This window comes from Miscanthus floridulus, chromosome 4 (genome assembly GCF_019320115.1).
Source record: "Miscanthus floridulus cultivar M001 chromosome 4, ASM1932011v1, whole genome shotgun sequence".
Taxonomy (NCBI): Eukaryota; Viridiplantae; Streptophyta; class Magnoliopsida; order Poales; family Poaceae; genus Miscanthus; species Miscanthus floridulus.
In genome coordinates this window covers 67,134,292-67,161,862 of record NC_089583.1, presented here as the reverse complement: position 1 = coordinate 67,161,862, position 27,571 = coordinate 67,134,292, and the positions used below count along the sequence as shown (strand labels likewise).

The 27,571-nt window shown below is 43.1% G+C and overlaps 2 protein-coding genes across 6 annotated transcripts; both read left to right on the top strand.

Annotated features, from left to right (window-relative positions):
* The first annotated feature begins 6,147 nt into the window (after positions 1-6,147).
* Positions 6,148-7,830, top strand: LOC136551622 (UDP-glycosyltransferase 90A1-like). The gene has a single exon (XM_066543181.1). The coding sequence runs from the start codon at positions 6,187-6,189 to the stop codon at positions 7,666-7,668; it is 1,482 nt and encodes a 493-aa protein (XP_066399278.1). The 5' UTR covers positions 6,148-6,186; the 3' UTR covers positions 7,669-7,830.
* A 4,483-nt stretch (positions 7,831-12,313) lies between these two features.
* On the top strand, positions 12,314-21,520 carry LOC136551620 (uncharacterized). 5 transcript variants are annotated; one of them, XM_066543179.1, is made up of 7 exons: positions 12,314-12,769; positions 12,863-12,963; positions 13,205-13,421; positions 13,588-14,550; positions 15,390-15,453; positions 15,639-15,685; positions 21,458-21,520. In XM_066543179.1, the coding sequence occupies exons 1-6, from the start codon at positions 12,419-12,421 to the stop codon at positions 15,683-15,685; spliced, it is 1,743 nt and encodes a 580-aa protein (XP_066399276.1). In that variant the 5' UTR covers positions 12,314-12,418; the 3' UTR covers positions 21,458-21,520. The 5 variants fall into 5 exon arrangements, with proteins under 5 accessions (XP_066399276.1, XP_066399275.1, XP_066399274.1 ...); XM_066543178.1 differs by lacking the exon at positions 21,458-21,520 and adding an exon at positions 16,254-16,630; XM_066543177.1 differs by lacking the exon at positions 21,458-21,520 and adding an exon at positions 16,239-16,630.
* The last annotated feature ends 6,051 nt before the right edge of the window (positions 21,521-27,571 follow it).

The window sequence follows — 27,571 nt, the reverse complement described above, 5'->3', positions numbered from 1 at the left end:
AACAGGACTCGCTGGCGCGGCGGCGTTCAGGTGGTTCCAGCACGGTAGCGATAAAACGGAGAGAACGGGCATGATAAGGAGCTCACCAGGATCACGTCTATGTGATCGGTTGAAGCGGGGACAGCACGGACACAGCTGCCGATGTCGAAGGCGGACGCGGCGGCATGAGCTGGATGGCGAGCTCACGTTCCGGCATGACCTGCACGGTAGCGGTAAAAAGGGTAAGCCTATGAGCTTCACGGCATGCCAAGGAAGCCGAAACAACACAAGATAGGGCGCGCGATGCTCCGGTGAGCCCTGGCCACGGCGGAGGCACACATGGCGGCGCGATAGAACACCGGCGGTGGAAAACGGCCGGTAGAGGTGACGCGACCCGGCTTAAGCGACGCGTATGGGCGGGGTGAATCTGCCAGTGCGAGCTATTGGACTATGGTCGTGCGGTGGTGTTGAATTTCACCAGCGAGGCAGGGCTCGACGGCGGCGGCGGGGAGAAGGAAAAGAAGATGACGGTGGCCGGCTTGGCAATTTAAAGCGAGGGCGAAACGTCGAGGCTTGCCAGCAGCTGCTGGGTATGCCACCGCGAAGCTGCTGGGCGTCCACGCGCGAGGAAGCGGCGCGAAGGGCGGCGGCGGCCACCGACGTGAAGCTGCTGCGTGGCAGCTGATTCTGGTGCTCCTGTTCATGACTGTCAGACCATCTTTCTCCCTTTCTATCACCTGATTTAATTACTAAACGTGATGAGATACCTTAAGCAAAGCTGTTTATCTACAAGAGATCTCTAACATTGCTTAAGGAACCAACACCAAAATCTAATTAGTTTTGAAGATTTTGAATTTCAAAAAGGGGTTCAGTGAAAATGGAAAACTAATTTCAGTTTCAGGTTTTGAAAGCAAATTTTTGATTAGCAACTTTGGACAATTAATAAGTGGCTAATTACTGATCAAATAACTTAACTAACTACACCTTATCAGAGCTCAAGCATCACTCCAATCAATGCAACAAACTTGAACAAAATTCATTTAGGAAAATTGTTTTAATAATTCACCAAATATTGAACTCAATAACTACTTTTCAAAGACTTTAGTCAAAATGGCTAAGTTTATAAACCAGTCATGAATTCAATCTTTGGGCTCAAATTTGAATATGTTTGATTTGGAAACATCATGACTTTTTTATTCTACATTATAAAGCACACTTTGTACTATAAATTTTATTTTATCAAAATTTTACTTTTTTAAGCAAATTCACATATATAAATTCACAAAGTTTCTTAATCATCAATATTGACATTATTTCATGCAACATGTGAAACATAACATATGCAACATATGAAACACCACAATGCAACATTGACATGCTATAATTGCAACATGAAATGCATTTATGACATGGCACTTGATGCTTATGCTTGAAGATGCCCATGATCCTAATTTTAGTTGCTTCTTAACATCTAGGATGTTACATGCAATCCTGATTGTACCTTGTTTAAGTAGCTCCACCAATTCCTTGATCACAACAACATTCGCCTAGCACATAGCTATCTCTGTCATGCAAATATGATAATCTCATACGAATGATAATTCTACTTGAGCAGTTCAATTCACGATGACTGGGTTGAGACCTTAAAAATGTTTGCTGCCACTAGGCTGTATTTTTAAAATGAACCACATCTTTTTTTTGAACTAAAACGAACCACATCTTGGCCGGTAAAAAGGCACATTTTTGGAGTTGCTTATATATAAACACCCTGACATCTATGCTTTTTCAGTAGATGCAATGCATGCTCTGTTATGCTCTGATATTAATTAGTGAACTCACTGAACAAACCTCAGGTTGCAATGGAAATCAGATCCTTGGTCATTTTTGTATGAGGAGCCATAAGCTGAGGGCCTGAGGTTTATGGATTATCAGCCTGTGCAGTTTGGAGCTGCTAACTTATTACTGGGGATTTGCGTCACTGCAAATATTATCATAGGCCCTGTTCGCTTCGCTGAAAAGCCATGGCTGAAAGTACTATTCGCTGATTTGCTGTGAGAGAAAAACACTGTTTCTTCACTGAAACAGTATGGCTCACAAGACAAGCGAACAGGGCCGTAGTGTCATGGACTCGGTGAAGCTGTTACTTTGGTACTCTTGGCTCAGAATCAGTCTGCTAGATATATAGCATGATCTGGTGAAGGCACCGGCCATACAACGTAGTTGCATTTTGTCTACATAATCTGATTCGTCATTATTTGTGTAAAATTGATCTAGTTAGAGGGTATCTAGATGCTAAGCTAGACCCGTTATCATTACTGAAACAATGGATGCAGTTCTTTGTTCTGTTACTTCTTCCATTTATTCTCTTATTATTGTTACTGAACAATGCACTAAAGAATTTGATTGCTGGAATGGATGAAACATGACTGATGTATGTAGGATCTTGGTAGAGGTTTTTCTTTTCTTTTTTTTGTAAATTGTAGAGACACTTCTAGCCAAAAACACGTCACTAATGAGACCTTCATTAGCGACGCTTTTTGGCCATACACGTCACTAATGACTCACATCAGCGACGTGATTTGGCTATACGCGTCACTGATGACTCACATCGCGACGCGTTTTGGCTATACACGTCACTGATGACTCACATCAATGATGTGTTTTAGCTATACATGTTTTTTACATCACTGATGACTGTCTAGACGTGTCCTTAATCTGTTTTTCTAAGATAGTGCATTTTGCATGCAAGTGTTCAATGAAGCGTTGACAATTCGATCTTGATTGAATAACTACTGGATCGGGTTGGTGGTTGGTCCACTACAGCTCCTTTTTTTTTTGGAAATGATCAGGAGGGGACAAAGGGTTTTGGCCCCTCTGTACAAACAAGAAGGGGGAGGGAGAAAAGCCTAAAGACAATAAGGGAACTAGAAAGGAAAGAAAGAAAATGAGCATTTGGACAGCCAACGGCCTAACACTTAGGAAACACTGATTATCCATTCTTGCAACCTTGGGGAGTAGCATTTTTGGCGCGTAATAATAATGCGTCCACCTCACTTAAGAAGAATATATAATTTGCCACCTTAGACAGAGGCATCATCCAGAGGAGAGCCAGCAAAGCTCTTAAACTCTCTAAGTTAGAGTAAGGTTCTAGATTGAGGTTGATGCTCAGCTGAATGGACTCCCAGCAAAGCTTTTGCAAAAGGGCAGCTTATGAATAGATGCTCCACAGTCTCTCCCACAACCGCCTAAAACCACTACTACACTGTTTTTTGTTTTGGTTAGATCCGATCTGTAGAGGTCATTGTCGCAGCTACCTCTAGCCAAGGGCCTCAAGAAATTGCCTAAAAATCAATTTCTTGTGCGGTCACCAGTTAGTACCGTGGCCTGCCTCTAAACATTATCACAAACTAAAAATCAAGCATAAAAGATAGCAGTTTTTTTTAAATTTTGAAAGAAACCCACTAGCAATGAATGGCAGCCCATCCGTCACAAGTCACACTAAAGGGTGTGTCAAATGGTCTACCACTGTAACTATTATAAGATACTATCTTTTTTTTCATTAACTGTCTAGGGATCTTGTATTAAATATCTCATTCACTAAATGATCTTAAATGAAAAAATGGACTATAAGGTTAGATCTTTTAGAGAGCTATAATTTTAATATATGGCATGTCTAATCCAAGGTCTTTGAAAATATTTAAAATTTTAAATTTCGAAATATGAGAACATGACATATTTGGAAAACTAAAGGATTTCTAATAAAAGGTCATCAACTATAAAATTTTAGATTTCGTTGAGCTCTACAACTTTTATATAAAGTTAGCCTTTATCTAGCTTCATCTGAAAAGTTATGAGTTTTTTGTATGAAACCTTTTTTAGAAGCGGGTCATATTACCAACCATATATATGTCTGAAAATCGATTTCTATTAAGCACCATCAGTGTTTCTAACCGTTCTTAAATGCCTGTATTTTTAAAGGCAGTTGGTTGCACCTAGAGATGCAAGTTCAAAATATTTTGGGTCATCAGTCGACCCAAAAACTTGATCAAATGAACTAGAATGTCATTCATGTAATTTAATGGAAGAGGAGAAATGAAATAGAATGGCATTTGACTGTAATTAGTTAGCTGACATAAAAAACACAATTGGGTGCCCACTTGCATCCCTAGTTGCACCAACCACCCATGTTTGAGCTCTGACCCGTATAGGATAAACTCATTGTATAAACGGTATCTTTTAACAAAATTAAAACCTATACATTTTAGTACAGATCCTTTCTTTTCTAAAACATTTTTAGAAAGTGAGCCTACCTCAAGTGGATGGGTTCGAGTCCTACCCTTGCTAGCTTTTTTTTATTTATGTTTACATTAAGAAACAATCCCGTCAGATGGACTTGAAAGAATCTTTTTTATTTTTTTGCTTTGTATAAACAAGCTTTTTTTGGCGTCCATGTTGGCCCTAAATGATGTCAGAATATGTACATTGGATGTTGACCCATTCGCAAATAGTTTAGGTCGTTCTTATTCAGAGACATTTTATTAAGCAACTAGTGCAAAATATGTAGCAAGCTGTAAAATATCAAGGGCAATAATTCAAACTGTGCTCCTAAGTCATAAACACCAGATTAAGAACTAAGATACCAACTAATGTTGTAGAAAAATTGTGTCTGCAGCTTCCTAGGCGCCTAACCGTGATGGGGACTCAACATATTTCTTGATAGATATATACGACAACAACTACCTCTAATCTGATCTACTTAGTATCCTTTTAGGCATTGACGAAATATCTATTTGGAAGCTGCACCAGTCTAGGTCTGCAAAAAATTGCATCACCCCACAAATTACAAGCGAAACGTCTCGGTTCCACGAAATCCACATTCGTAAAAAAAAAACATGGATTTAGGAACCATATTCATGGATTTTATAGAAGTCCACAAAGGATGCTCTGAAAACACTGATTTTGTAACTTCCCGTAGAGTTGGGTATTTATGCTGAAAACGTTGACTAGTTTTACTTGACCATTACTTTCACGTAGTATATTTTTATATATCTTAAATTTATATAACATAATGAAGTAGAAGTATTTGTGTTGAAATCTATTACTTGTTTTATGTGAAAATGATAAAATTCATGTGTGTTGTCAGCATTGTTAGAGGACATCTATTTGGGTAGTAGAGGAGGGAATGGCCCTGTTTGGAACGGATTAAAATCGGATTCTCAGCCACCACACCGCGAGAATAGAAAAAAATTGGATTCTCAAATGTCTCTCAGTATCGATGATTAGTTTTACCATGCAAGACTCACCCACCGCAAAAATGAATCGGGAGTCTGATTTCTCATACCGCGAACTCTTCGACCCCAGCTATGTTACCGTAGCGTGCAGTCACAAAACGCATACCCAATCAGGGCCAATAAATTGTGTATGACCAGTTTGTCATATTGGTAGCTTTTTCTCTCATTTGTTTGTTTCCGTGTTACTGATAGTTATTTTTGTGGGGAGTTGGAGACTGGAGAATTTTGGTTTAGTTTTATTTGAGCCTCGTCCACTGAATCAGGGATCGAGTATGCACGGGCTAAATGTTGTTGATCTGTCAACTAGTTTTCTTTTCACATACCAAGCGGGAGAGAGACTACGAAGCTAAATTTTGGTGAGATTTGGCTGATTGACACTGAAGTAAATCAACATCTAGTAACGCAAAAAATCGTTAGGTAACAGCATCAATATTTTGAGGAATCGGTACGGCATCGATATTACAGGATGACAAATTGTTGAGCAAACAATGGAATATCACAGGCACACAGCAACATTTCAACAATGAACGTCTTCAAGGTTACAGAAGGAACCAACTCCCAGCTTCCAAGTCTATTTCTATCTTCAAAAGCAGATACGATGTCTCTGTCTCTGTGCTCCCAAATCCCAAGTCCCAACCTCCGAATATGTTCGTTCAATTATTTGCATTCTTAGCGCATTTTTATCGACTGGCTACCATTCAAATGGCATCCTAGTTTTTTTTTTTAAGTCAGAACATATTGCTGGATGCCTTCGAATTCTTTACTTCCAAGTTCTTTAGTGCCATCCAGGACCACGGCTGAATTAAATTAGTACATTTTCTAGGGCCAATTGAAATGTGAGTTTCCTACATTATCTACTTGCACCAGCTATAAGTAATGCACTTGACTCAGCTAACAAGAGCAAAAATATTCAGCAATGGCTGTAGTCTCTTCGGCTCCAGAGGCAGAGGCCCATACGCTCCCTCACATTGCCATCTTCCCGTTCCTTGCCAAAGGCCACACCATCCCGCTCATCCACCTCGCCCACTACCTCCACCGCCACGGCCTCGCGACCGTCACCTTCTTTACCACCGCCGGCAACGCTGGCTTCGTCCAGGAGGGGCTGTCCGGTGCGGACGCGGCCGTCGTCGAGCTCACCTTCCCGACCGACGTCGCAGGCATCCCTCCGGGCGTCGAGAGCGCCGAGGGACTCACGTCCCTGGCCTCCTTCGCCGTCTTCGCCCACGCCACGTCCCTGCTCCTGCCACAGCTCGACGCCTCCCTCGCCGAGATGCAGCCGCCCGCGAGCCTGCTCGTCACCGACCCGTTCATGCACTGGACGAAAGAGGCGGCGGCGAGGCTCGGCATCCCGAAGGTGTCATTCTTCGGCATCTCTGCCTTCGCGCAAGTCATGCGGGAGGTGCGTGTGCGCCACGACCCGTGCGCCACGCTGCGGAACGACGACGTCGACGCCGATGTCCACCCAGCCACCTTCACGGTGCCCGAGTTCCCGCACATCAAGCTCACCTTCGAAGACTTCATGGCGCCCTTCGGCGACCCTGCGTCCATAGCGCCCATGTTGGAGCTCGACAGTAAGCTGGGCAAGGCCATAGAGGAAAGTCAAGGCCTCATCATCAACACCTTCCATGGCCTAGAGGCTCCCTACCTTGATTTCTGGAACCAGCATGTCGGGCCCAAGGCCTGGCCCATCGGGCCCCTCTGCCTAGCCCAACCAACATCAGCTAGGCCCAAAGCCCGGCCCTCTTGGATGGAGTGGCTTGACGACAAGGCGGCGGCTGGTAGAACCGTCCTGTACATCGCTCTTGGGACACTAGCTGCAATCCCAGAGTCACAGTTGAAAGAGGTCGCAAATGGGCTGGAGCGGGCTGAGGTGGACTTTATATGGGCTATTAGGCCTGAGAACATTGACCTCGGTCCGGGTTTTGAAGAGCGTACAAAGGACAGAGGTTTGGTGGTGAGGAAGTGGGTGGATCAGTTGGAGATTCTAAACCATAGCAGCGTACAAGGGTTCTTGAGCCATTGTGGGTGGAACTCGGTACTCGAGAGTGTGGTAGCTGGTGTGCCGTTAGCGGTTTGGCCTATGCATGCTGATCAACCTTTTAATTCGAGGTTTTTAGTCGATGAGCTAAAGATCGCTGTAAGGGTCCATACAAGTGATAGGACAATTAGAGGTTTGGTCACAAGCGAGGAGATTTCGAAAGTGGTGAGGGCTCTCATACTAGGCGAGGAGGGGGTGGAGGCAGCGAAGAGGGTGGTGGAGCTGTCAGCTAGTGCTAAGGAGGCTATGGTAGAAGGAGGACAATCATGGAAATCTTTAAAAGAGATGATAAGTGAGTTCAGCCTGATGAAGCTGAACGGGAATGAAGATGTAAGCAAGGAGGAGAAAGTGGATGCTTAATTAGTGTTTGTTCTAAGTTGTCTATTGTTTATTTTCTTCATAAATAACTGGGTGGAGGAAGAAAAACCATGTTTGGCTATGAACTATGAAGAGAATAATTTCTCTGTGAATGATAGATCTTCCATCCATATTTGAGAAAATATAATTTGTTTTGCATGTGAATCAATTTTTTATGCATATGATTTTTTTTAACCAAGCATATCAATTTTTAGGAATTTCGTTTAAAGATAATTGTTCTTGCCTCAAGATAATAATTAAGTGTGACGCGCAATTCACCTTGAGTCTATGACCTTATTATGGCTTGGATGACATCAGTTGGCAGAAGTAGTTTTGCAGGTGGAAAATAAATTTGCCACTGGTGCAACTCTTTATTTTCGGTAAAGTATACGTTGATAAATCAGCTCACATATCAAATCATTCAAACAGCAATATAATTTCCTCTGTTAAGCTGAGCAAAATGTAGGTCAACATGTTTCGAGAGCAAACAAAAAACTATGCGCCCCAAAAATTTATGTACCCCGCTTGGTGAAATACATATACTCCTACTTAATTTGTGAATGCAAGAATCTCCAACACTTTTCTGTTCATCACCTTTTGTCGCCAACACTGCAGTGCAATATGCTCACCATCTAGTCCAGTGTGATGTCAACGGCGTCCCAATGTACTGCGCCTCTTTTTTATATATATAGAGATAGGAGAGTGAGCCGTTGGAGGAGCTCGCGTCGACAATTATAATCCATCACAACAAGACGCTAGACTAGTCCAAACAATCGCCCATATCTCAGAAAGAAGCGTCATGCAAATAAACAGCACATCCTTCTGGCCCCATATGTAACAGCTAGCATAGTAATTACACTAGTTAGATCTCCCTTCGACCTTGCTGACTCTGTAGATTTTGTAAACAAATTATACTATCCAGGATTGGGCCTGTTCGCTTGGAGGAATTCTGGAGAAATTTGGATGGTTTAGAGAAATATTGGAGGCACTGCTAGCGTCCGGACGTCTGAACAGATGTCCGCGGCTGTGGTTCACATCTGCACCCCCATTTCGCGCGTCCACACAGGGGCCGCGCTGCCCGGACATCGCTCGCCCGCGCCCGCGTTTCGCAAGCCCATGTGGTGGCCCGCGCCGCCCGGACATCGCCCGCGAAGGGACCGGTCGCGCCCCCTCCCGCTTCCCATGCGCATTTCAACATCCAGTAGGCCATTTACTTTTAAAATATCCAGATACAACACTTACAACATACAAAAGAAGACAGACAAAACACTTACAAAAACACTTGAAAATCATTGCAAACATACACAACATCCACATGAAACACTTGCAACATATGTGTAAAACATATGCAACATTCAGATAAATACACTTGTAACATACGTCTGAAAAAAAAAGATGAAACATTGGGAACCGGTGCTTATAGTATACCTGTACAACCATTGCAACATATGCAACATCTCGATCTACTTTTGCAATATCTGTATGAAACACTTGCAATGTACCTCTGAAACATCTAAAACACTTGAAACATATGCTTGCAACATGCGCTTTCAGCGTAGCATCTTCTTGCTGCTGGGGAGAATAGAGGCTCGTCGGCGTGTGGAGTTCACCGGTGTAGAGCTCATCCATGGCGTAAAGCTCGCCGCTCCATGGAGAAGGACACGACGGGTCGCTCCAATGGGGAGAGAGAGATAGAGAGAGGCCATAGGGATGGCCTACTGGTCGTCGCTTGTCGGGGTTATGATACCCCGGGTATCTCAAGGCATCGATTAGATAGCCTCTCGGATGGCCTATGGCGTGCCAGCTAGTATAAGGCCAAGCGATCGTGGCCCAGCTAAGCTAAACGAACTAGGCCGAACGCTAAGGCCGGGGGTTGCCACAATCCCTCCATCTGCCTCAGCCGCACGTCGTACAAGGACTTACAATCACTCCACCGTCCCGGCCCTTGGGAGGAACAGGGGAGATCGAGTCCAGCCAAGCGTGTGCCTACTCTGGAAGGAGCAGGCATGCCGCACTGACCCCGCAAGGACCATAGTCACCTCGGTCCGGTCAGACGCCATCCCTGCGCCACGCAGCAGAGAATAGACAACACCGCCAAGCGATGACGGTAGGTACAGAGAACCACCATCCAAATACGGTCCGACAAGACGTATGTATGATCCCACCCACTATGAGATAGGATCCACGACAATGGCCTTGACTTAGAGGCCATCCAAACCAACACGGGCCACGACCTCGGAGCTCGAGATCGTGGCCACCAACTCCATAAGCAGCAAGACGATCGAAAAGATCCAGGGGCTGCTAACTACTCTTGTACGGTGCCCCCGGACGATCAGAAGGTGATGACGAAGACCACGGCAAAACCACGTCACGCAGGACGGTTGTCGAAACACCGTCGTGCCCACAATATCACTATGACAGGCACTGTGGCACCACGTCACGCCATGCCGCGACGTGGGCACAAGACTAAGACGATAGCCACACCAAGGTGTACAACGTAAGACGACGTTACTTGCAAGCCAAGTTAGTTAGGCCTCCTCCCTCAGGCTCACGACCCTTCGGTCGGGAGAACCCCCCTTCTTTATAACCTGGCTTTGGACTCTATATAAGGGTAGCTAGGACCTCCTTTTGGGGCACTCTCTCTCTCTCTCATTCTGAACCAACCATTCCCATTCTCTCCAGGCTCTCGAAGCTTTCCTTCGGGTAGCCCTTCTCCTAGTTCTAGCTCTCCTATCTCTTCCACTATTCTTGCAACCCATTATAAGAACTTCAGAGTATTCAAGCGAGGAACACGCGCTCGATCATCTCTGAGACTAGACGTAGGGATCCGGTCCTGAACCAGTATAAATCCTCGTGTATTTTCGATACTACTATCGTCTTCCTAGAGAAGTGTGGCATTCATATAAATTTACTAGTTCAGTTTACAAAACATCGACACCGCTGCTGGTACGAGTTGCCGCCGGAAAGGGACAGAAGCGATCGGGAGGACGCGATGTAGAACGGAGACCACGACGGATGGTGAGCGTGGTGGAGAGGGAGAAAGTCGGGCGGCAGCACTCGGGTGCAGTGAAGAAGAAGGATGGTGGTTGGCGGGCGCGGTGGAGAGCGCCGCGGTGGAGCACGGCATCCATTCGAGAGTGGGGTTCGAGAATGGGTGCAGGAATGCGCGCGATTCGGGAGGAAAGTGAGAGCAGAGTTTTTTAAGCAACGTGAGATGGGTGTGGCAGGTGGGCGAGTGACGATGTTGAGCTGTTTGGGCAGGTAGAGGCTCACCAACGCAAGCGTTTGGATGAACGGATGCTCGACCCACAACATTTTTGTACATATATGGATTGTTTGTCGACTAAAGCCAACCTGTTATAAAACATTAAAAGTTGCGCAAAGATTAGGTACAAGGTCCTAATAAAGTAACAGGCACATATGTCCGTGTTAAGTACTTTTTATGTACTTCAGCTCCTATTTTCTATTGCCTCGGTTTCAAAAATAAGTGTTGCTATGGTATCCGCAGTGGTCAATTTTTTTTTTAAATTTGACTAGATTTATATTAAATATTAGCAACATTTGTATCTCCAAATAAATTTATTATGAAAATAAATCCAATGCCCTATCTTATAATACTAATCATGTACTATAAATATTATTAATATTTTCTTGTATATATTATCTTTGTTCCAAAATAAGTGACGTCATGGTATCCGTGTTGGTTAAACTTTTTTAAATTTAACTAGGTTTATAATAAATATTAGCAACATTTATATATCCAAATAAATTTGTTATGAAAATAGATTCAACGATATATCTAATAATACTAATTATATACTATAAATATTAATATTTTTTGTATATATTTTATTAAAGTTTAAAACATTTGACTCTTCGAAAAGCGAAAACGACACTTATTTTTGGAACGGACAGAGTATTGTCATTCTGCTAGAGCTAGCTACCAAAATTATTTGTGGGGCAGACCACAAACTCAGGTAACCAACATTTTAAACACTAAGGGCTCATTTGGATCATCCCCTCTAAATTTTAGATGTCTAAACTTTAGAGCTAAAGTTCTAAATAGGTAGTCTAAAATTAGCTGCCACCTCATATTAGAGTTTTAGACATCCAAATGAGTTAAAGTGCTCTAAAGTTTAGATGCAGGATCAAACAGACTTTTATCTCATTGAAGGGGGTGTTTGGTTTCTCCTCCTAAACTTTAGTCGTTGTCCCATCATATGTTTGACATATGCATGGAGTATTAAATATAGACTAATTATAAAACTAATTGCATAATTTACGACTAATTTATGAAATGAATCTTTTAAGCCTAATTAGTCCATGATTTGATAATGTAGTGCTACGATAAACCTACGCTAATAGCAGATTAATTAGGCTTAATAAATTCATCTTGTGAAGTACTGACGGATTCTATAATTTATTTTTTATTAGTATCAAACATCACGTGCGACACGCTTAAATGACATCGCCTAAAATTTTAATCACCGGATCAAACACCATCTGATACTGCCTCCACGCTAGAATCGGTGCATGCGATGCGAATTTCAAACAAAAATATTAACTAATTTAATTTATTTTAGTCCAGAAAAATCTTTACGAACAGAAAAACCGCGGTTCCCTTCTCGGAAACGGATCGGCCGCCAGCCCTCCACAGTCCACACGCGTGCGGCCCCGAAAAACTCCGCCCAGTCACAGGCGCAGCGCAGCCGTCTCCTCTCCTTTCTTGACCCGCCACTCGCCGCTCGCGGGAATGCCGTCCCAGCCCCCGCCGGGCTCCACCGGCGGAAGCCCCCGGATCCAGGCGTCAGGCTCCACCGGCAGAAGCCCCCGGATCCCGGCGGAGCTCTCCGCTCAGGCCGTCCGCCGCGTAGTGGATTTTTTCAAAATAAATGAAAAACTCCGCCCAGTCACAGCCGCAGCCGTCTCCTCTCCCTTCTTGCCCCGCGGCGCCGCCACTCCGCCGCTCGCGGGAATGCCGTCCCAGCCCGCGCCGGACTCCACCGGCGGAAGCCCCAGGACCCCGGCGCCGGGCTCCACCGGCGGAATCCCCCGGATCCCGGAGCTCTCCGCCCAGGCCGTCCACCGCATCGCGCGGAAATGCGTACGCGCCTCTCACCCTCCCTGTCTCTCATTTTTCGTCTTTGCGCGCTGCGGGTTCCGGTGGACTAATGTGTTCCTTCGCTGCGTCTCTTAGACTACACTCGTCGATTGGTGTCTGGAGAGAGTGGAGGGCGAGGAGGGCAAGATCCGCGTCGCTGGAACCACCTTCACCCCGCAAATGAGCGAACAAATGAGGCATCTCCTCCTCCGCGGTTCCATTTATCGATTTCGTTTTCCCAATTACCCTCCCAAATGCTTGGAAAATTTGATCCCTTTCTTGTCCTCAATTACAGAAATTCAGTAGATCGGGAAGTATGATTTTTTTTGTTTGGCAACTTGAGAAATTAATTGTTAGCAAGAAAAAAAGAAATGCCAAACGATTTCCATTGGTACTCCATATTTGATCTCACGGTGCTGTAGTGTACTATGCAAACAGGAAAGGAGCATCGTCCTCAAAGGGAAACATGAAAGTGGCAGGCCGAGTGTTCAGATCTTCTGCCATTGTGAAGCGCCATGCTTACCTCACAATTGAGTCTGAGGATGGTTACCAGATACAGATAGGCGGCCCCTTGAATATTCCCAAAACACGTGAGAATGGATTTTCTGAAGAGGTAATTGCTATGATTGGTCTCCAGGGACTGGAGTTTCGGAAGGTGCATTGCTACTATGGACAGCTCTGTGCACCAGTTCGTTATATTCTTTTTTGCTTTAATCCTTTAGATACCCATCTAGCTGATCCTAGGTAATTTAATTTCTTTGATTGGCTTAAGAAATGACCAGCAAATTCTCATCTGTATATATATCCATGACTTTATGTAGGTGTGCGAATCCTTTGGGATTGGCTTTCCAATTCTATGGCAAAGGCTTGTTAATCCAAAGATGGTGCCGGATAATGAACATGCACGATCATCATCAGAAACTACTACTGGTCCACCAAGTCCTTCAGTTGAAGATTACATGGCATACTTCTTAAGTGACAGCTTTAGCAGTAAAATCACATATGATTTTGATTTAACAGAGAATGATTTCTACTCATCCGTAGGGTATAGTGGCAACACAGATGGACTTACTACCCAAAGCCCTTCGAACTTACCGGATGATAATGCAGGAAACATAACTGCATCTTTGGGATTATATGGCCTCAGAATGGGTGTGCCTGAGAAACCTTTGGCACCACCTGGAGAAGCATGTAATAGTGGCCAAGAAAGTTATCAGCATGAAAGTACGCAGATAGATGCAAGTAAACCGGAGATAGTTAATCGCTCCATCAGCTCTGTTTCAGTTAGGCAAAGTACAGGTTCCATCAGCTCCAACTCAAAAGTAGATGGCAACATATTGGCACCATCCAAAATTTCGTCAGTTGTGAATGAAGGTTACAGGAGCACAGTAGGTTGTGGTCAGGCTGACGAAGATGCTGATATTCAGCAAGAGAATATGCACAGCTGTTCAAGTGAGCATGGAATGGTTGCTCCTCCCCTTGACTGTACGTTCTCTCAACTAGGAGAACCAGGAATTCCAAAATCTGGGAAAGATTCAGTGAACATTGGGACTACAGATGCATTAGAACTACCAACTGAAGGGATGACTCCAAAGTTCGGAGCTATTCGAGGCTTGGAAGACAGTACTGGCAGGAGATTACGAAGTGGCAAAGTTCTTGAAATGCCATGTGTTGGACCAATGAAGAGGGGCCGCAAGCAGAATAAGATCCAGCAAGAATCTTCGAGTAAACAAATGGTTAATCAAGGAGCTACATCCAATGCGGATCTGACTTCTCATGAAAATGTAGGTTGAATTTTACACCTCGAATATTTCAGTTAACAAAAGTTAATCTAATTTAGTATAATATTCTTTTGACACCCTGTCACCCTGATACTCGTTTTGGCTTGTGATTCGCCCTTTACTCAGATCACAACATTTTTAGCACTCTACTTTTTATTATCTATTATTATGTGCATATCACCATCCATCGTTGTAGGTTTACACAATGTATAATATCCTGTTGCCACACCTTAGTTCCCTGAATAATAATCGGTAAAGATGAGTTGGGTGCTTCACTGATGTCTAAGGGTATGGGTAATATATTATTCCTATAAGTATTAACTTTCAGTAAGCCTTTTAAGAAGGATAATTGGGTAATCAACCGTAATTCTTCATGTTAATAAACCGTTGATGAAATATCTTGTCATGTGGTTATTTTTATATAAAACAATATCTGGGCTTCCTTTGTTGTCCTTTGTAATCTTGCTTCCTATAAAACTTTAGCACAGATGGTGGGACATGCTGAGCGCAGCATGGGGAGATTGTGAAAAAGTAACTCTGTTAAATATGCACCTTATATATGCTTAGCCCAAACTTGTTGGAAGTTCCTGCTTACCCAGCTACCATGTGCAGTAAAATGTAGTCTGTTTGTTACATGTTATGCTTGTTGTACTTTGTTTACATTATGACTAATACTTTACACACCATAGTTACGGGACATAGTGGTATGCCTGTGCATGTTCTGTTAACATTGTACTGATCATCTCCAGTCATATGAAGCTTTGCTGGAATGTTGTCAAGCAATCATGTGACTTGTTGACTCGGCCTATTTGGTAAATCTCATTAGATGACGATAATTGCAGGATTTTTCAGCTGCTGAGGTTGTCGTTGAAGAAAAGCTGGAATCACATGATTCGTGCCGTAAAGGTCAGTTTGATAATCTACAGAATTTCCACTTATTCTTGAGCACTAGTCCTGTCCATCATATCACAAAGGTTGGTTTAGGAGCTAAATGCCACTAACTCTGTTTTCAGTATGTTGTTTTGAACCATGAAAAAGAAGGCTATGTATGTATCGACTCGCAAAAAGTACTAATAACAAACTATTGACAGGACGAGGAAGAACAGCAGAGGGGAAGAGGAAGAGGAAGCGGGAGTAGGCACGTCTCTTACTCGAACTGGGTGTGAAACTTGTGTACTGTTTGTTTGTCAGCTTGAGTAGCTAACTTATGTAGATGGGTCGTGCGTGCCATGGGCAGATGGTGCAGCTAGTTTGTACTCCTTGCCCCTTAGTTACTACCCACGATACTTTTGCGTGGGTTGTTTTTCGCCAGTCATTATCGAGGTAATTTGTAGGGTCGGTAGTGGGGCCGTTCAGGACAGATTTTTGTTTTAAATTCTGGTTTCGGGTGCTGGTGTGTGGAGGCTCCACCCGAACAAATCTACCCTGTTTTCATCCCTAGTAATTTTGCAGGCTAAAACCACCAATAGTGACATCGTTATTTTTCTAAAAAAAATTATCAAGCAGTACATCAAATTAATAATTTCTTACTCATACATACCTACTTTAACAAGGTCGTATTAGTCACTAGCTACAATGCAAACAAATCTTCTTGCACAACTGTAGGGCTTTATGCCATATTCCTTTGTGGTTTTGACGATCAAAATGACAACCCAATAAGTAAGGCTAACATATGTACTAAGATGTGTCAGATGTATTCATGCAAGGGGTCAATAAGTGTGCGAAGTCAAGAGAAGAAACCATGAAGAATCAAGAAGAAGCAGTGGAGGAAGATCACGAAGGAGATAGTGTAGAGAAAGTCTTTGCATAGTATCACCCGGCGGATCATATAGTGATAAATAGAAGGTTGCACGAATTGGTGTAAGACCATGATATGGCCGACTAGAGGAGAGTGAATAGTCGTTTATAAATTAATTAAAGTCCCTTAGCTGAAGTTGGGCTCATATATTTTTTCCAGTGTTATGTTGATAAAGTAAGACCAAGAGTCCAAGTTACATGTGTAGGAGAGAGATCACTTGCTGTTCAAACAAGATCACACTTCTGTTAGACTGTTACTGATTTATTAATCAGAGTTTGGAAGCTACTACCCAGTTGGTCGTTCCAATGTATGCCAACAAGACAACAATTCACTTGCAATGTAGTTTAGCATGCACAAGGTGCTTCCAAACCACCACTTTACCCACCTGTGATCTCACGTACTATTCTTTTTTTTTTTTGATGTGCTATATACTGATGAAGTCAATTTGGTCACAACATAGGAGTACATATTTGTAGTAGCAACAAGCCCAAAAAAACCTTTTCTATATTAAATAGAGAAGAAGTCAGAAAAGGTTGGTATTTCTTTAATTGAGATTGAGAGGATTAACCGGAGGTAAACCACCAGGTCAAATGTAACGGTTGTGGTGTCATCAACATCAATCAGCAAGGGTCCAAGCCATGTCTCCCTCGAAGATCCAGTGGCAGACCTCAATCTGACCAGGTTTTCCACCGAGCGCGACGAACGCCCCGTGATTGGGGCTCCAATCTGACGTGTCGAGATGGCAGATGGCCACGCCATGGTTGATCTTCCGGTTGGAGTCCACGTCCAGGATGTCCAGTCTCCTATAGCCATAACACCCTACTCCCTCCGTCCCAATTTATCTGTCGTTTTCGGTGTTCATGCCACAACTTTGACTCAATTTGTATAAAATATGTGCAATATTTGTGTCTCCAAATAAATTTGTTAAAAAACTAGATTCAAAGATCTTTCCAATGATGCTAATTATGTATCATAAATAATAATACTTTTTAATATATATTTTGTTAAAGTTATTTCTCAGAAAGCGAGAACGACAGATATTCTGAGACGGAGGGAGTAGGTGTTAAGCATGCATTTAGTATTGACATTGCATGAGCACAAGCATCATTGATCATTCATGAGCATGAGCATCTCAAATTGTATCTCTATGAGTGCTTATATCACATGTGTTAGTTATTAAATGCTTTACATATGCTAGGATTTACGTGTGACCAATATATAAAATATTTGTGGGACCCTAGGAGTACCTTAAACATGTTTAGAATGTCACATGGAATAACTTTGGTATTCATGACTTGACCCATTTAGCCTCTAAGTCATGGTTGTAGTGGAGGCTTTTATTTTCAAGTTGCATGTTTGATCAAAGTTGAACTATACCCTAGAGATCTTTCATGGCTGTGCACCATTAAGCAAAGTTGTAGTACTTGACTAGAGTAACAACTTTTATTTTTGGGTCAAGAGCTAATTCAGTGCCTAACATGGTCAAATAGGGCTCACAAGAATCAACAAAATATTGTTTTCATCTTAGAAAAATTCCTACTTTGTTTCAGTTTTGATGTACCCTACTTTGAAACTTTGCAATTTCAAAACTATGGCGAATTAGATGTTACTCCCTAAAGAAAAGTTGTAGTTTACATGTAGCTCTACAACTTTTAGTAATGGACTTTTTGTTAACTCGCCACGGATTAGGAGATAGTGTGGATGAACTTGCGCTGTCAGTCACTGATTTTGGGCATGATGGCTGCGGACGCCGCGCCGTCAGTGGCCGACCGGGGGCAGACCAGGCGTGCCGCGTGGCGGCCGTACACCGGCGTCAGCCTGGCCGGTCAGGCCAGCGCGGAGGGATAAGGCGTGCGCCTCTGCTGCTCGCCCCATTTCACTCTCGCACCCCGCTCTCTCTCGCCCACGCCAGAGCAAAGCGGAGCACCATGTCGCCGTGCCATCGCCGTCGCTCCGCCATGCCCGCTCGCCGCCGTCACAGCTCCACCGCTCGATTTCTCGTGCCAACAGCTCCACCACCTCCACCTCTACCTCCCCAAACCACTACTACCTCACGTCACGCCTTGGTAAGGCCCCATTTTGCCTCACCGCCACCGCGCCATCACCGGAGCGCCGCCGCGCTTTTGGCTCGCCGCGGCTAGCTTACACAGAAGCACCTCCTCTCTCTCTCTCCCTCGTCTGGTCTTCACCGTAGGTCCTAGCATCTAAACCCATCGTCCATTTAGACGCTACCGCTTGGTTGAGCCGGAACGAGTCGTCCCTCTGTGCGTGGTCGCCATGGCCGCCGTGGCACTCGGGCTCGCCGTTGCTGAGCTGGCCTATTGCCTCCATCCTCTCTCGCGCGCCTTAGGTTGAGTAACCATAGACCTAGCAGGTGGCATGACGGAGACCCGCCTCTCGCCGCCGTCTTGCCGGAACGGTGGGAGCACCGTCGTGCTCTGTGCGCCGCTGCACGGACATGCACGCGGTCGAAGTTCACCGCCGCCTCGTTGGAACCCTAACCCACCCTAGCTAGCTTTGTTAGGTTACCGTGAAGCCATGGCATGCCTTGACTGAGCATACCGCGGCCGAAGAACGCTGGCGTACCACCGCGCTGCCTCCGCTGTCCGCCACCGGCGAGGGTGCTCTAGTGCACCGCTTGTCCAACGAAGGGTACCACTGGGTGCGGGGGATCACGGGGAATACAACGGTGAAGAGCTACCATCGGAGACCTCGCTGTCGGTGAGCTATCACCGGTCAAATGTTGTCCTCTGTTCTATTTCGCTGACGGGTGGGTACCATTGACCACGGGGCCCCAGCTGTCAGCCTATGTATGTTTTGATTTTTTGATTTATTTTCAGATTTGAATGTATGTTTCAAAAATTCATATCTCAAGCTAGGAGTGTCCAATTTAGGTGAACTAAATTTTATTGGATTCTTCATGAAGTGTAGTATTTGATAAAAATATGAACTGCACCGTTTCTAGTTTTTTTCTAGGAGAATTAAATAGAGCTAAATAAGTGCTTTTAAATTGTTTGCAATCTTGTAAAATACATAACTTGAGCTAGGGAAGTGATAAAATTGTTATTCCAGTTTTGCTGGTCTTGTGTTGACATGTTCTAGATAGGAAAAAATACTAAACTTCTAGGTCTTTCTATTTATCTTTTAATAAATTGTGTTTTCTGAGGAAATTCATAAGGATAAAAATAAGTAACATATTGCCATGCCAATTTTTGTACAGTGTTAATGGGTTTTATGGAAGCTAAGAAAATATGAAATCTGTTGCTTGATACTTTTCAATAGGCTAAACTATTTTTGCTAAAATAAACCTAAGCAACTTGTCATTTTTGTATAGAGGGCTATACTTATCCAATTGGCATAAAATTTGCACAGTAGACTTTTGGGGTCATATGTATCCTGCTGCAATTGTCTCTGAATTTATGGAGCACTAGAAATATTTATCTCATAAATCACCTTATTATATAAATAAATTAATAAAGGTATCTAAATACATTAGTTTGGCATAAACATAATGTTTTCTGTAGTCCTTGTGATGCATATGATCTGCTAATAATGGTAGTTATGCTTGAAGTTGATTGGTTATAAGCAGCTACTTAATTATTGCTTTATAATTTCACTAGATGGTTGTAGGAGTAGTTTCTGTTGTATTGGTAAATTCATTATGATAATTACATTTCCTGTGAAACTTGTTATTAACAAAGCTGTAGATAACTTACTGAACTTACTTGTGTCAAATTTTCACGGTAATAGACTAAATGGTTTGAGAGTTATATCTGTTAGAAGTCTGTTGTTAGAATTTGCTTGTCTAATGGACAAATCTGGATGATCGAATTGTTTAACCTAGATAGCTATTAAATCATCTTGTGATGACTAAATGAAAGTTATAGGCAATTTTATGAGATTTCTAGAAAGTCCTAGATCACAACAATTGGTTGAGTAAAACTCCAGTTATAATCTAAACTTATAGCTGTTGTGTTGTGGTCCAGAAATGGACTTAGTGTGGATTCTTGAAAATTCTAGACAAGAGATATGCACCTACTCAGTAAATAAGAATTCAACTTGGTTATCATCTAAGTAACTTGATGTAATCATCAGCATAGAATCATTCACGTTCTCATGTCATATCATTCACAATCCTTCTTATGCATCCATGATACTTACTTTATGCATATGCATGCAATAGGTGTAGCGGAAGAAATCACGTTGGTTGAACTCGAAGCCAATCCACAAGAGGAGAACCAGGAAGCTCAGCACCAAGTAGCTCTAGGCAAAGGCGAGCCTGAAGTTGATCATCTCCTAGAGTGCCCTAACCACTAGCCGGCCACGTTTATGAAAGGCAAGCCTCGAAGCATTCTAAGCCGACCACGTTTATAGTGATTTCATCTATATCATTTAAGGACCGGCCGTTGGATGCCCTCTTGTCATATTGAACGCATGCCTCTCACATAGTTGGCTAGATAAGTCATTCCGACCATGAAGCCGAGTAGCTCAACTCAGGCTAGGGGTACGAGCAGTTAAAGTGCGTACCATGGAGGTAGTAAGGATGTGCGGAGAGCCAATGGTGTGAGTCTAAGGGCGGGTTCGAGTCTCAAGCTTCTTGGCAGATTGGTAGTATCTTTGAGGGTGCGGAGCTGGTCTTACCCGTGATTTGGACCTGAGTTGTACCAAAGGTGACCCGATACGACCCTGATGGGGGAGTATGGGTGTGTGTTAGGAATAATTCCCCAGTTGGGTAGGAATCGATTCGAATCGCCGTCTCTCCCGGATAGTGAGAACTTGACATGAGCCCCCTTCGTCGTAGTAATTGATGAAAGTGTTGGTTATGTGGGTTATGAAAATGCTCAACTTGATATGGTTACTATTGTGATACTTTAATGGTACACAACATGTTCGGCATATGATATATGCTAATCTAGAATGGGACATGAATAATAAACTTGTTATTTTAATGTTAAAAGATACTAGATAAATATTGGCTTCTAGGCAAAGGATGTCAACCAGCTTCACTTATAAGCCTTGCATGATCCTTGATGTCTCTTATTTTTGGTTTATGATGGGTAAGTCTAGCTAAGTACCTTCTCATACTTAGGGTTTATTTTCCTATTGTTGCAGATAACGTGATGTACCACGGCTACTATAAGCACTACTTTGCTCCTACAGTGATGAGGAATAGGACCATGGGCATGGCCATTCTATATATCATCTCACCCTTGTGCTTTTGTTGGAGATGACTGTGAAAACTGGCTATGTATATAAACTACTGTTGATGTCGTTCTGAACTATGTTGCTTCCGCTATTGTTAAACTGGTGTTGTAATAACTATGTTGGAACTCCGATGTATGACAAACTATTTGTGAACTTGTTGTAACATGTGGCTTGTATGTTAAATCATGTACGATCTTGACTTGTATGTTGGTTGATTCGAGATCCTTCGTGATACTCGATGGACTACCGGATTTATATGGGCTCAAGTGTGATGGTTTGACTGCCTCGGTGGTTGCTATTGTACTTGTGCTCTTATAAATTGGACGATTCTATTACAGTTGGCATCAGAGCAGGATTCAACACTAAACTTGTCACATGTGTAATTGAACCAAAGGTTTTTATTTTATAAACTTAATTTCTACAACAGTAGTAATAAGTTTAGAGTGTTGAAGATTGAACTTAAAACTATAGTGTGCCAGTGGTCATCTCCCTTATGCCCAGTTAAGGACTTTTAGGTGGCTATTTAAGTACTAACACGGGGGGGGGGGGGGGTTTACTTTCGTCGTCCATATGGCATGCTATTGTGTGGATGTCACTCACTTGAGTGGTAATGTATGGATCAAATGCCTCTACGCTAGGTAACATGGTAAGTTGATGAGTGGCACGACCGCAAGAAGTGAGCGTGTGGTCGGGGAAAGCTAGCTGTGATACGGTTGTATATGCATGCTTGCATGTGTGTATGGTGCGTATTTAATTATGGATAGTCTAATTGATCATCGGGTAGCTTTGATACAGAAGTATATATATGGGATATATACATATATATATATATATATATATGGAAGTATTTAGTTTACTGCTTTCATATATATCTTGCTATCCTTGATATTCAACTTAGAGCCTAGATTTACCTTTCTGTACATATAACTGTTGGGTTGGGCTGAAATGAATCTTCTGTAGGTACACTAACAACGAAACGTGTAACTCGTTTAATTATGATTATATTGAGAGAACGTATGTATGCCACTGCGTATGTCGTTAGGATTTATTTCTCTAAGTTTGTGAGGACGTACGGAACGAGCATACATCATGATACATCATTCATCCATGTCATTGCATTATTCCTCCCCCTTATAAGATCTTATTGTTAAGTAACTCTTTTCTATAATCATGTGTCTGACTAAATTGTAACATTTGCTATAGATGGCAGCCCCAGGAGCCCCTGTTGCAAGCGACAACTTTTTGGCACCGTTTGGGACTCCCACTTTACTGTGGAGGGTACTGCACTCTATCGGGTATGCTAAACCGCCTCGCTATTTTTGGAGCGAAGTGGTAACTGTGGGACAACGATGGTACGACGTGCGGATTACTGTCACCGCCTGTGTGAACAACCCTCAGTGGCAAGGATGGAGTATCGAGTCAGATGGACAGACCCCTTGGGAGGGTGCCCAAGTGGCCGCTTTTGAAGTTCTCAGCAAAATCTGTTAGGAATTTGGTGATGAGCTTGTCATTGGGCTCGTTGGATCTTTCCCTCGAGTGGATGCATCATAGACCGCTTGGACCCAGCCAGGTGATAATGCTTTGGTAAGAGACCGGGATGAAAGAGCAGGAAGTAGTAATGCTGCCATGAGTGCCATGTATGCAATTATAAAGATGTTTTACTCTCACTAGGATAGTTACATCAGTTGTATGCAAGAGCTCCATAGAGCACAGACTGCATAGTGCAGGATGCAAGGACATGTGCGTAGGCACCAAAGGGTAGTTAGAGCAGCTCCGCATGAGATAGGTAATTATATGACAGCCTTGGAAGCTCATCGGGGACAATTTGTCCATGCTGTTGCCGAAAGAGATGCAGCTAGGGCTGAGTTACATGACGTCCATGCTAAAAAGGACGAGGTCATTCACCTTGCTAAGACTAGGGAGGTAGCTAGGATCAGGATTGTGTTCCAAGTTGCTAGGCAGGCAACAGAGTTTGATCGTAGAGAGCAAGAACTCATACGCCAGATTGAGGAGCTTTAGCTAGATGTTCATCGTCTCAATAACATGGTGAACCTAATTCTTCCTCTAGCTCTAGTAGTGGAAGAAGTTCCCAATGTGTTGCTTGCTGAGGACGATGGCATGGAGGTGGACGCTAAGGATGAGCCTAAAGAGGAGGAGATTGAGCCTTTTGAGAATGACCACGGTGATGGTGTGTCCGACATCGACAGCAACCACCCTGAGGAGTAGCTTAGCTATAATATCTAGCTAGATGCGATAGCTCTCTATCTTCGATCCTTATGTAACAAACTCATAATGTAGGTTTTAATTTCATGATGTACCCCTTTGATGTTATTGGAACCATGCATGTAATATGTGTGGTGATTGCACTTTTTAATGAATTCCTAGTTGTTTTTGGCAAGAAAATTTTGGCATGTACAAAACACGTTGCGAGTACGATAAGTGGTCCTATTGATGATGTTATGTTGTGGAAATGAATTATTGTGCCTCTGTGTTTTTGTATGAATTTGAGATTCTCTCTAGTAATTAAAGTATGGCATGATTATACAATTCTTCTGCAATCTCATGACATCATCTAATAATCACTTATTGTTGCAATTTTGCAGATGACTCACACTCGCAGAGGGGCCGGTACCAGTCATGAGGGTGATGATGATCTCTCACCACCACCGTACCCCACGCTAGTAGAAATGATGGCCCAGCTCCTAGAGACCCAACGGTCTATGGGGGAAGTACTACATGGGCTTACGCAGAACACCAGTCGTGGATGGGGACGAGACCAACACCAGGGACCTGAACCAAATCAGTACAGTGAATTCAAGCACTTTTTGGACACTAAACCTACTATCTTTAAGGAGACAGAGGAGCCATTGCAAGCCGATGAATGGCTCAATACCATTGAGAAGAAGTTTTGTCTCTTGAGAGTTACAGACCATATGAAGGCTGAATATGCCTCACATCAGTTGCATGGTCCAACATGCATTTGGTGGACTCATTACATGTCTACCCTCCCTACTAATGTTCAGTTTACATGGAATGAGTTCAAGGCTGCTTTCAAGGGCATCATATTCCCCTAGGTCTTATGAGCATGAAACATACAGAGTTTATGAGGCTTACTCAGGGCACCAAAAGTCTCACTGAGTATTTGCATGCCTTCAACAACCTCTCTAGGTATGCGCCTGAGTTTGTGAATACCGATGCTAAGAAGATTGCAAGTTTCAAGAGAGGACTAGGTCCAAAGTTGATGAGGACTCTAGCAAATAACAAGAGTGAGACTTACAATGAATTTGTGAGTGATGCGCTCACACAAGAGAATCATAATAATATTTATGCTGCATCCAAGAGCCGCAAGAGGGCCTTTGAAGCCGATGCATCTCAGCAGAGAGCTCTAGTGGTGGCAAGAACCCAATACCGCCCACCTGCTCCAAAATACCGGCCACCTCAGAAGAAGGCCTAGCCAAGCCAAGCAAATAAAGGGTATCGTCGGGCATACTCTATTGCTCTATCACCTAAGGGTGGTGCAGGACAAGGCAACTCGAAGGCTCCACCTAACAATCAACCATGTTTCAGTTGCAACAAGACTGGTCATTAGGAGAGGGAGTGCCCTTACCCTAAGAAGAACAATCAGAAGCCAGCAACTGCAAATGCACGCCCGGGGTATGTGCATTACACCACCATGGAAGAGATTTCCTCTAGTGAGGTTGTCACAGCTGGTATGTTTCTTATGAACCATTACCCTACAGTTGTTCTATTTGATTCTAGGGCTTCACATTCATTCATGAGTCCAACATTTGCATCCAAGTATGATCAGAAAAAATTTGTAGTAGACAAAGGTGGTTATTGTATAAGTGCAGCCGGGAATAACATTTCTACCTATCATATAGTTAAAGATGTACTTATCCAAATAAGTGAATGAGAGTATACTGCAAATTTAGTGATATTACCGGGATTGGGTATAGATGTGATCTTGGGTATGAAATGGATGAAGTACCATGGTGTCCTCATCGATACATCGACTAGAACCATTATGTTGAGAGACCCTAGGAATAACGATGCTTTTCTAGTACCCCTTTCTAGGGAGTTTGATCTCCAAAATGTGGCCAATGCTATCCAGCCTGTGGCCCTTGCTGATATTCCTGTAGTATGTGAATTTTTGGATGTCTTTCCTAATGAATTGCCCGGGTTACCACCCGACAGGGATATAGAGTTAAAGATTGAGTTAATCCCAGGTACAACACCCATCTCCTAAAGACCTTATACAATGCCGCCAAATGAGTTAGGAGAATTGAAGATCAAATTGCAAGAGCTCTTAGAAAAGGGTCTCATTCACCCTAGTTCATCACCATGGGGTTGTCCAGCCATATTTGTGAAAAAAAGTTCAAGTCTTTGCGTATGTGTGTGGATTATCGACCACTCAATGCTATTACTATCAAGAACAAATATCCTTTGCCTCACATTGATATCTTATTTGATCAATTGGCAAAAGCAAAAGTGTTCTCTAAGATTGATTTAAGATCAGGTTATCACCCAATCAAGATCAGGCCTGAGGACATACCTAAGATGGCTTTTCCCACTAGGTATGGCCTTATGAGTATTTAGTCATGTCCTTTGGGTTGACCAATGCTCCTGCCTATTTTATGTATTTAATGAACTCGGTATTCATGCCTGAGCTTGATAAGTTTGTGGTCGTATTTATCGATGATATCTTGATCTATTCTGAGAATGTGTAGGAGATCACGCAGAGCACTTGAGAGTGGTGTTGTCTAGGCTGAGAGAGCATAAGTTATATGCTAAATTTAGTAAATGTGAATTCTGGTTGAGGAAAGTACCTTTCCTAGGCTATGTTTTATCTGAAGATGGAATCTCGGTGGACCCATCCAAGGTGCAAGAGGTTCTTGATTGGAAAGCCCCAACCTTCGTTCATGAGGTTTGGAGTTTTCTTGGCTTAGCAGGATATTACCGTCCGATTATTCCGGATTTCTCCAAAATTGCTAAGCCCATGACTAGATTGCTTCAGAAGGATGAGAAATTTGTATGGACACCGGAGTGTGAGGCAGCTTTTCACACTTTACGAACATTGCTAACTACTTCTCTTGTTTTAGCATAGCCTGACATTGAGAAATCGTTTGATGTGTTTTGCGATGCATCGGGTACTGGTTTGGGGTGTGTTCTAATGCAGGAAGGCCGAGTCATTGCTTATGCCTCGCGGCAACTGAGAAAGCTTGAAGTCCATTATCCAACCCATGATTTAGAATTAGCAGTAGTTGTCCATGCTCTTAAATTTTGGAGACATTACCTGCTTGGTAATGTTTGCCATATCTACACCAATCACAAGAGCCTCAAGTACATTTTTGCCAACCTGAATTGAACATGAGGCAGAGAAGATAGTTGAAATTGATCAAGGATTACAACCTAGAAGTACATTATCATCTAGGAAAAGCCAATGTGGTTGCAGACGCCTTAAGCCAAAAGTATCAGTGTAATCCCTTGTTGGAAGATGGTTTCAACTTATTGCATCCGGCAGTCTTACACAATATCACTGTTAGTTGCTCTCTTGAGTCTAAAATCATTGAGCTCCAAAAGATCGATGAGGGCATATTCCATATCAAAAGAAAGATGAAAAAGGAAGAAATCAAACATTTTTTTGCTATATGTGAGGGGTGTGCTGTGGTTTAAGGATCGGCTTGTAGTGCCGAAAGATAGAGAATTGAGAAACCAAATTCTAGAGGAAGCACACTCTTCCAATTTGTCCATTCATCTAGGTAGCAGTAAAATGTACCAAGATCTAAAAACATGCTTCTAGTGGACAAAAATGAAGAAAGAAATTGCAACATTTGTTGCTAGATGTGATAATTGCTGTCGGGTCAAGGCCATCCATTTGAAGCCGGCTGGACTACTTCAGCCACTGTCTATCCCAAGTTGGAAATGGGATGACATCAGTATGGATTTTATAGTTGGGCTTCCAACCATTGAAAAGGGTCATGATTCTATATGGGTAATTGTTGATTGCTTGACTAAATCTGC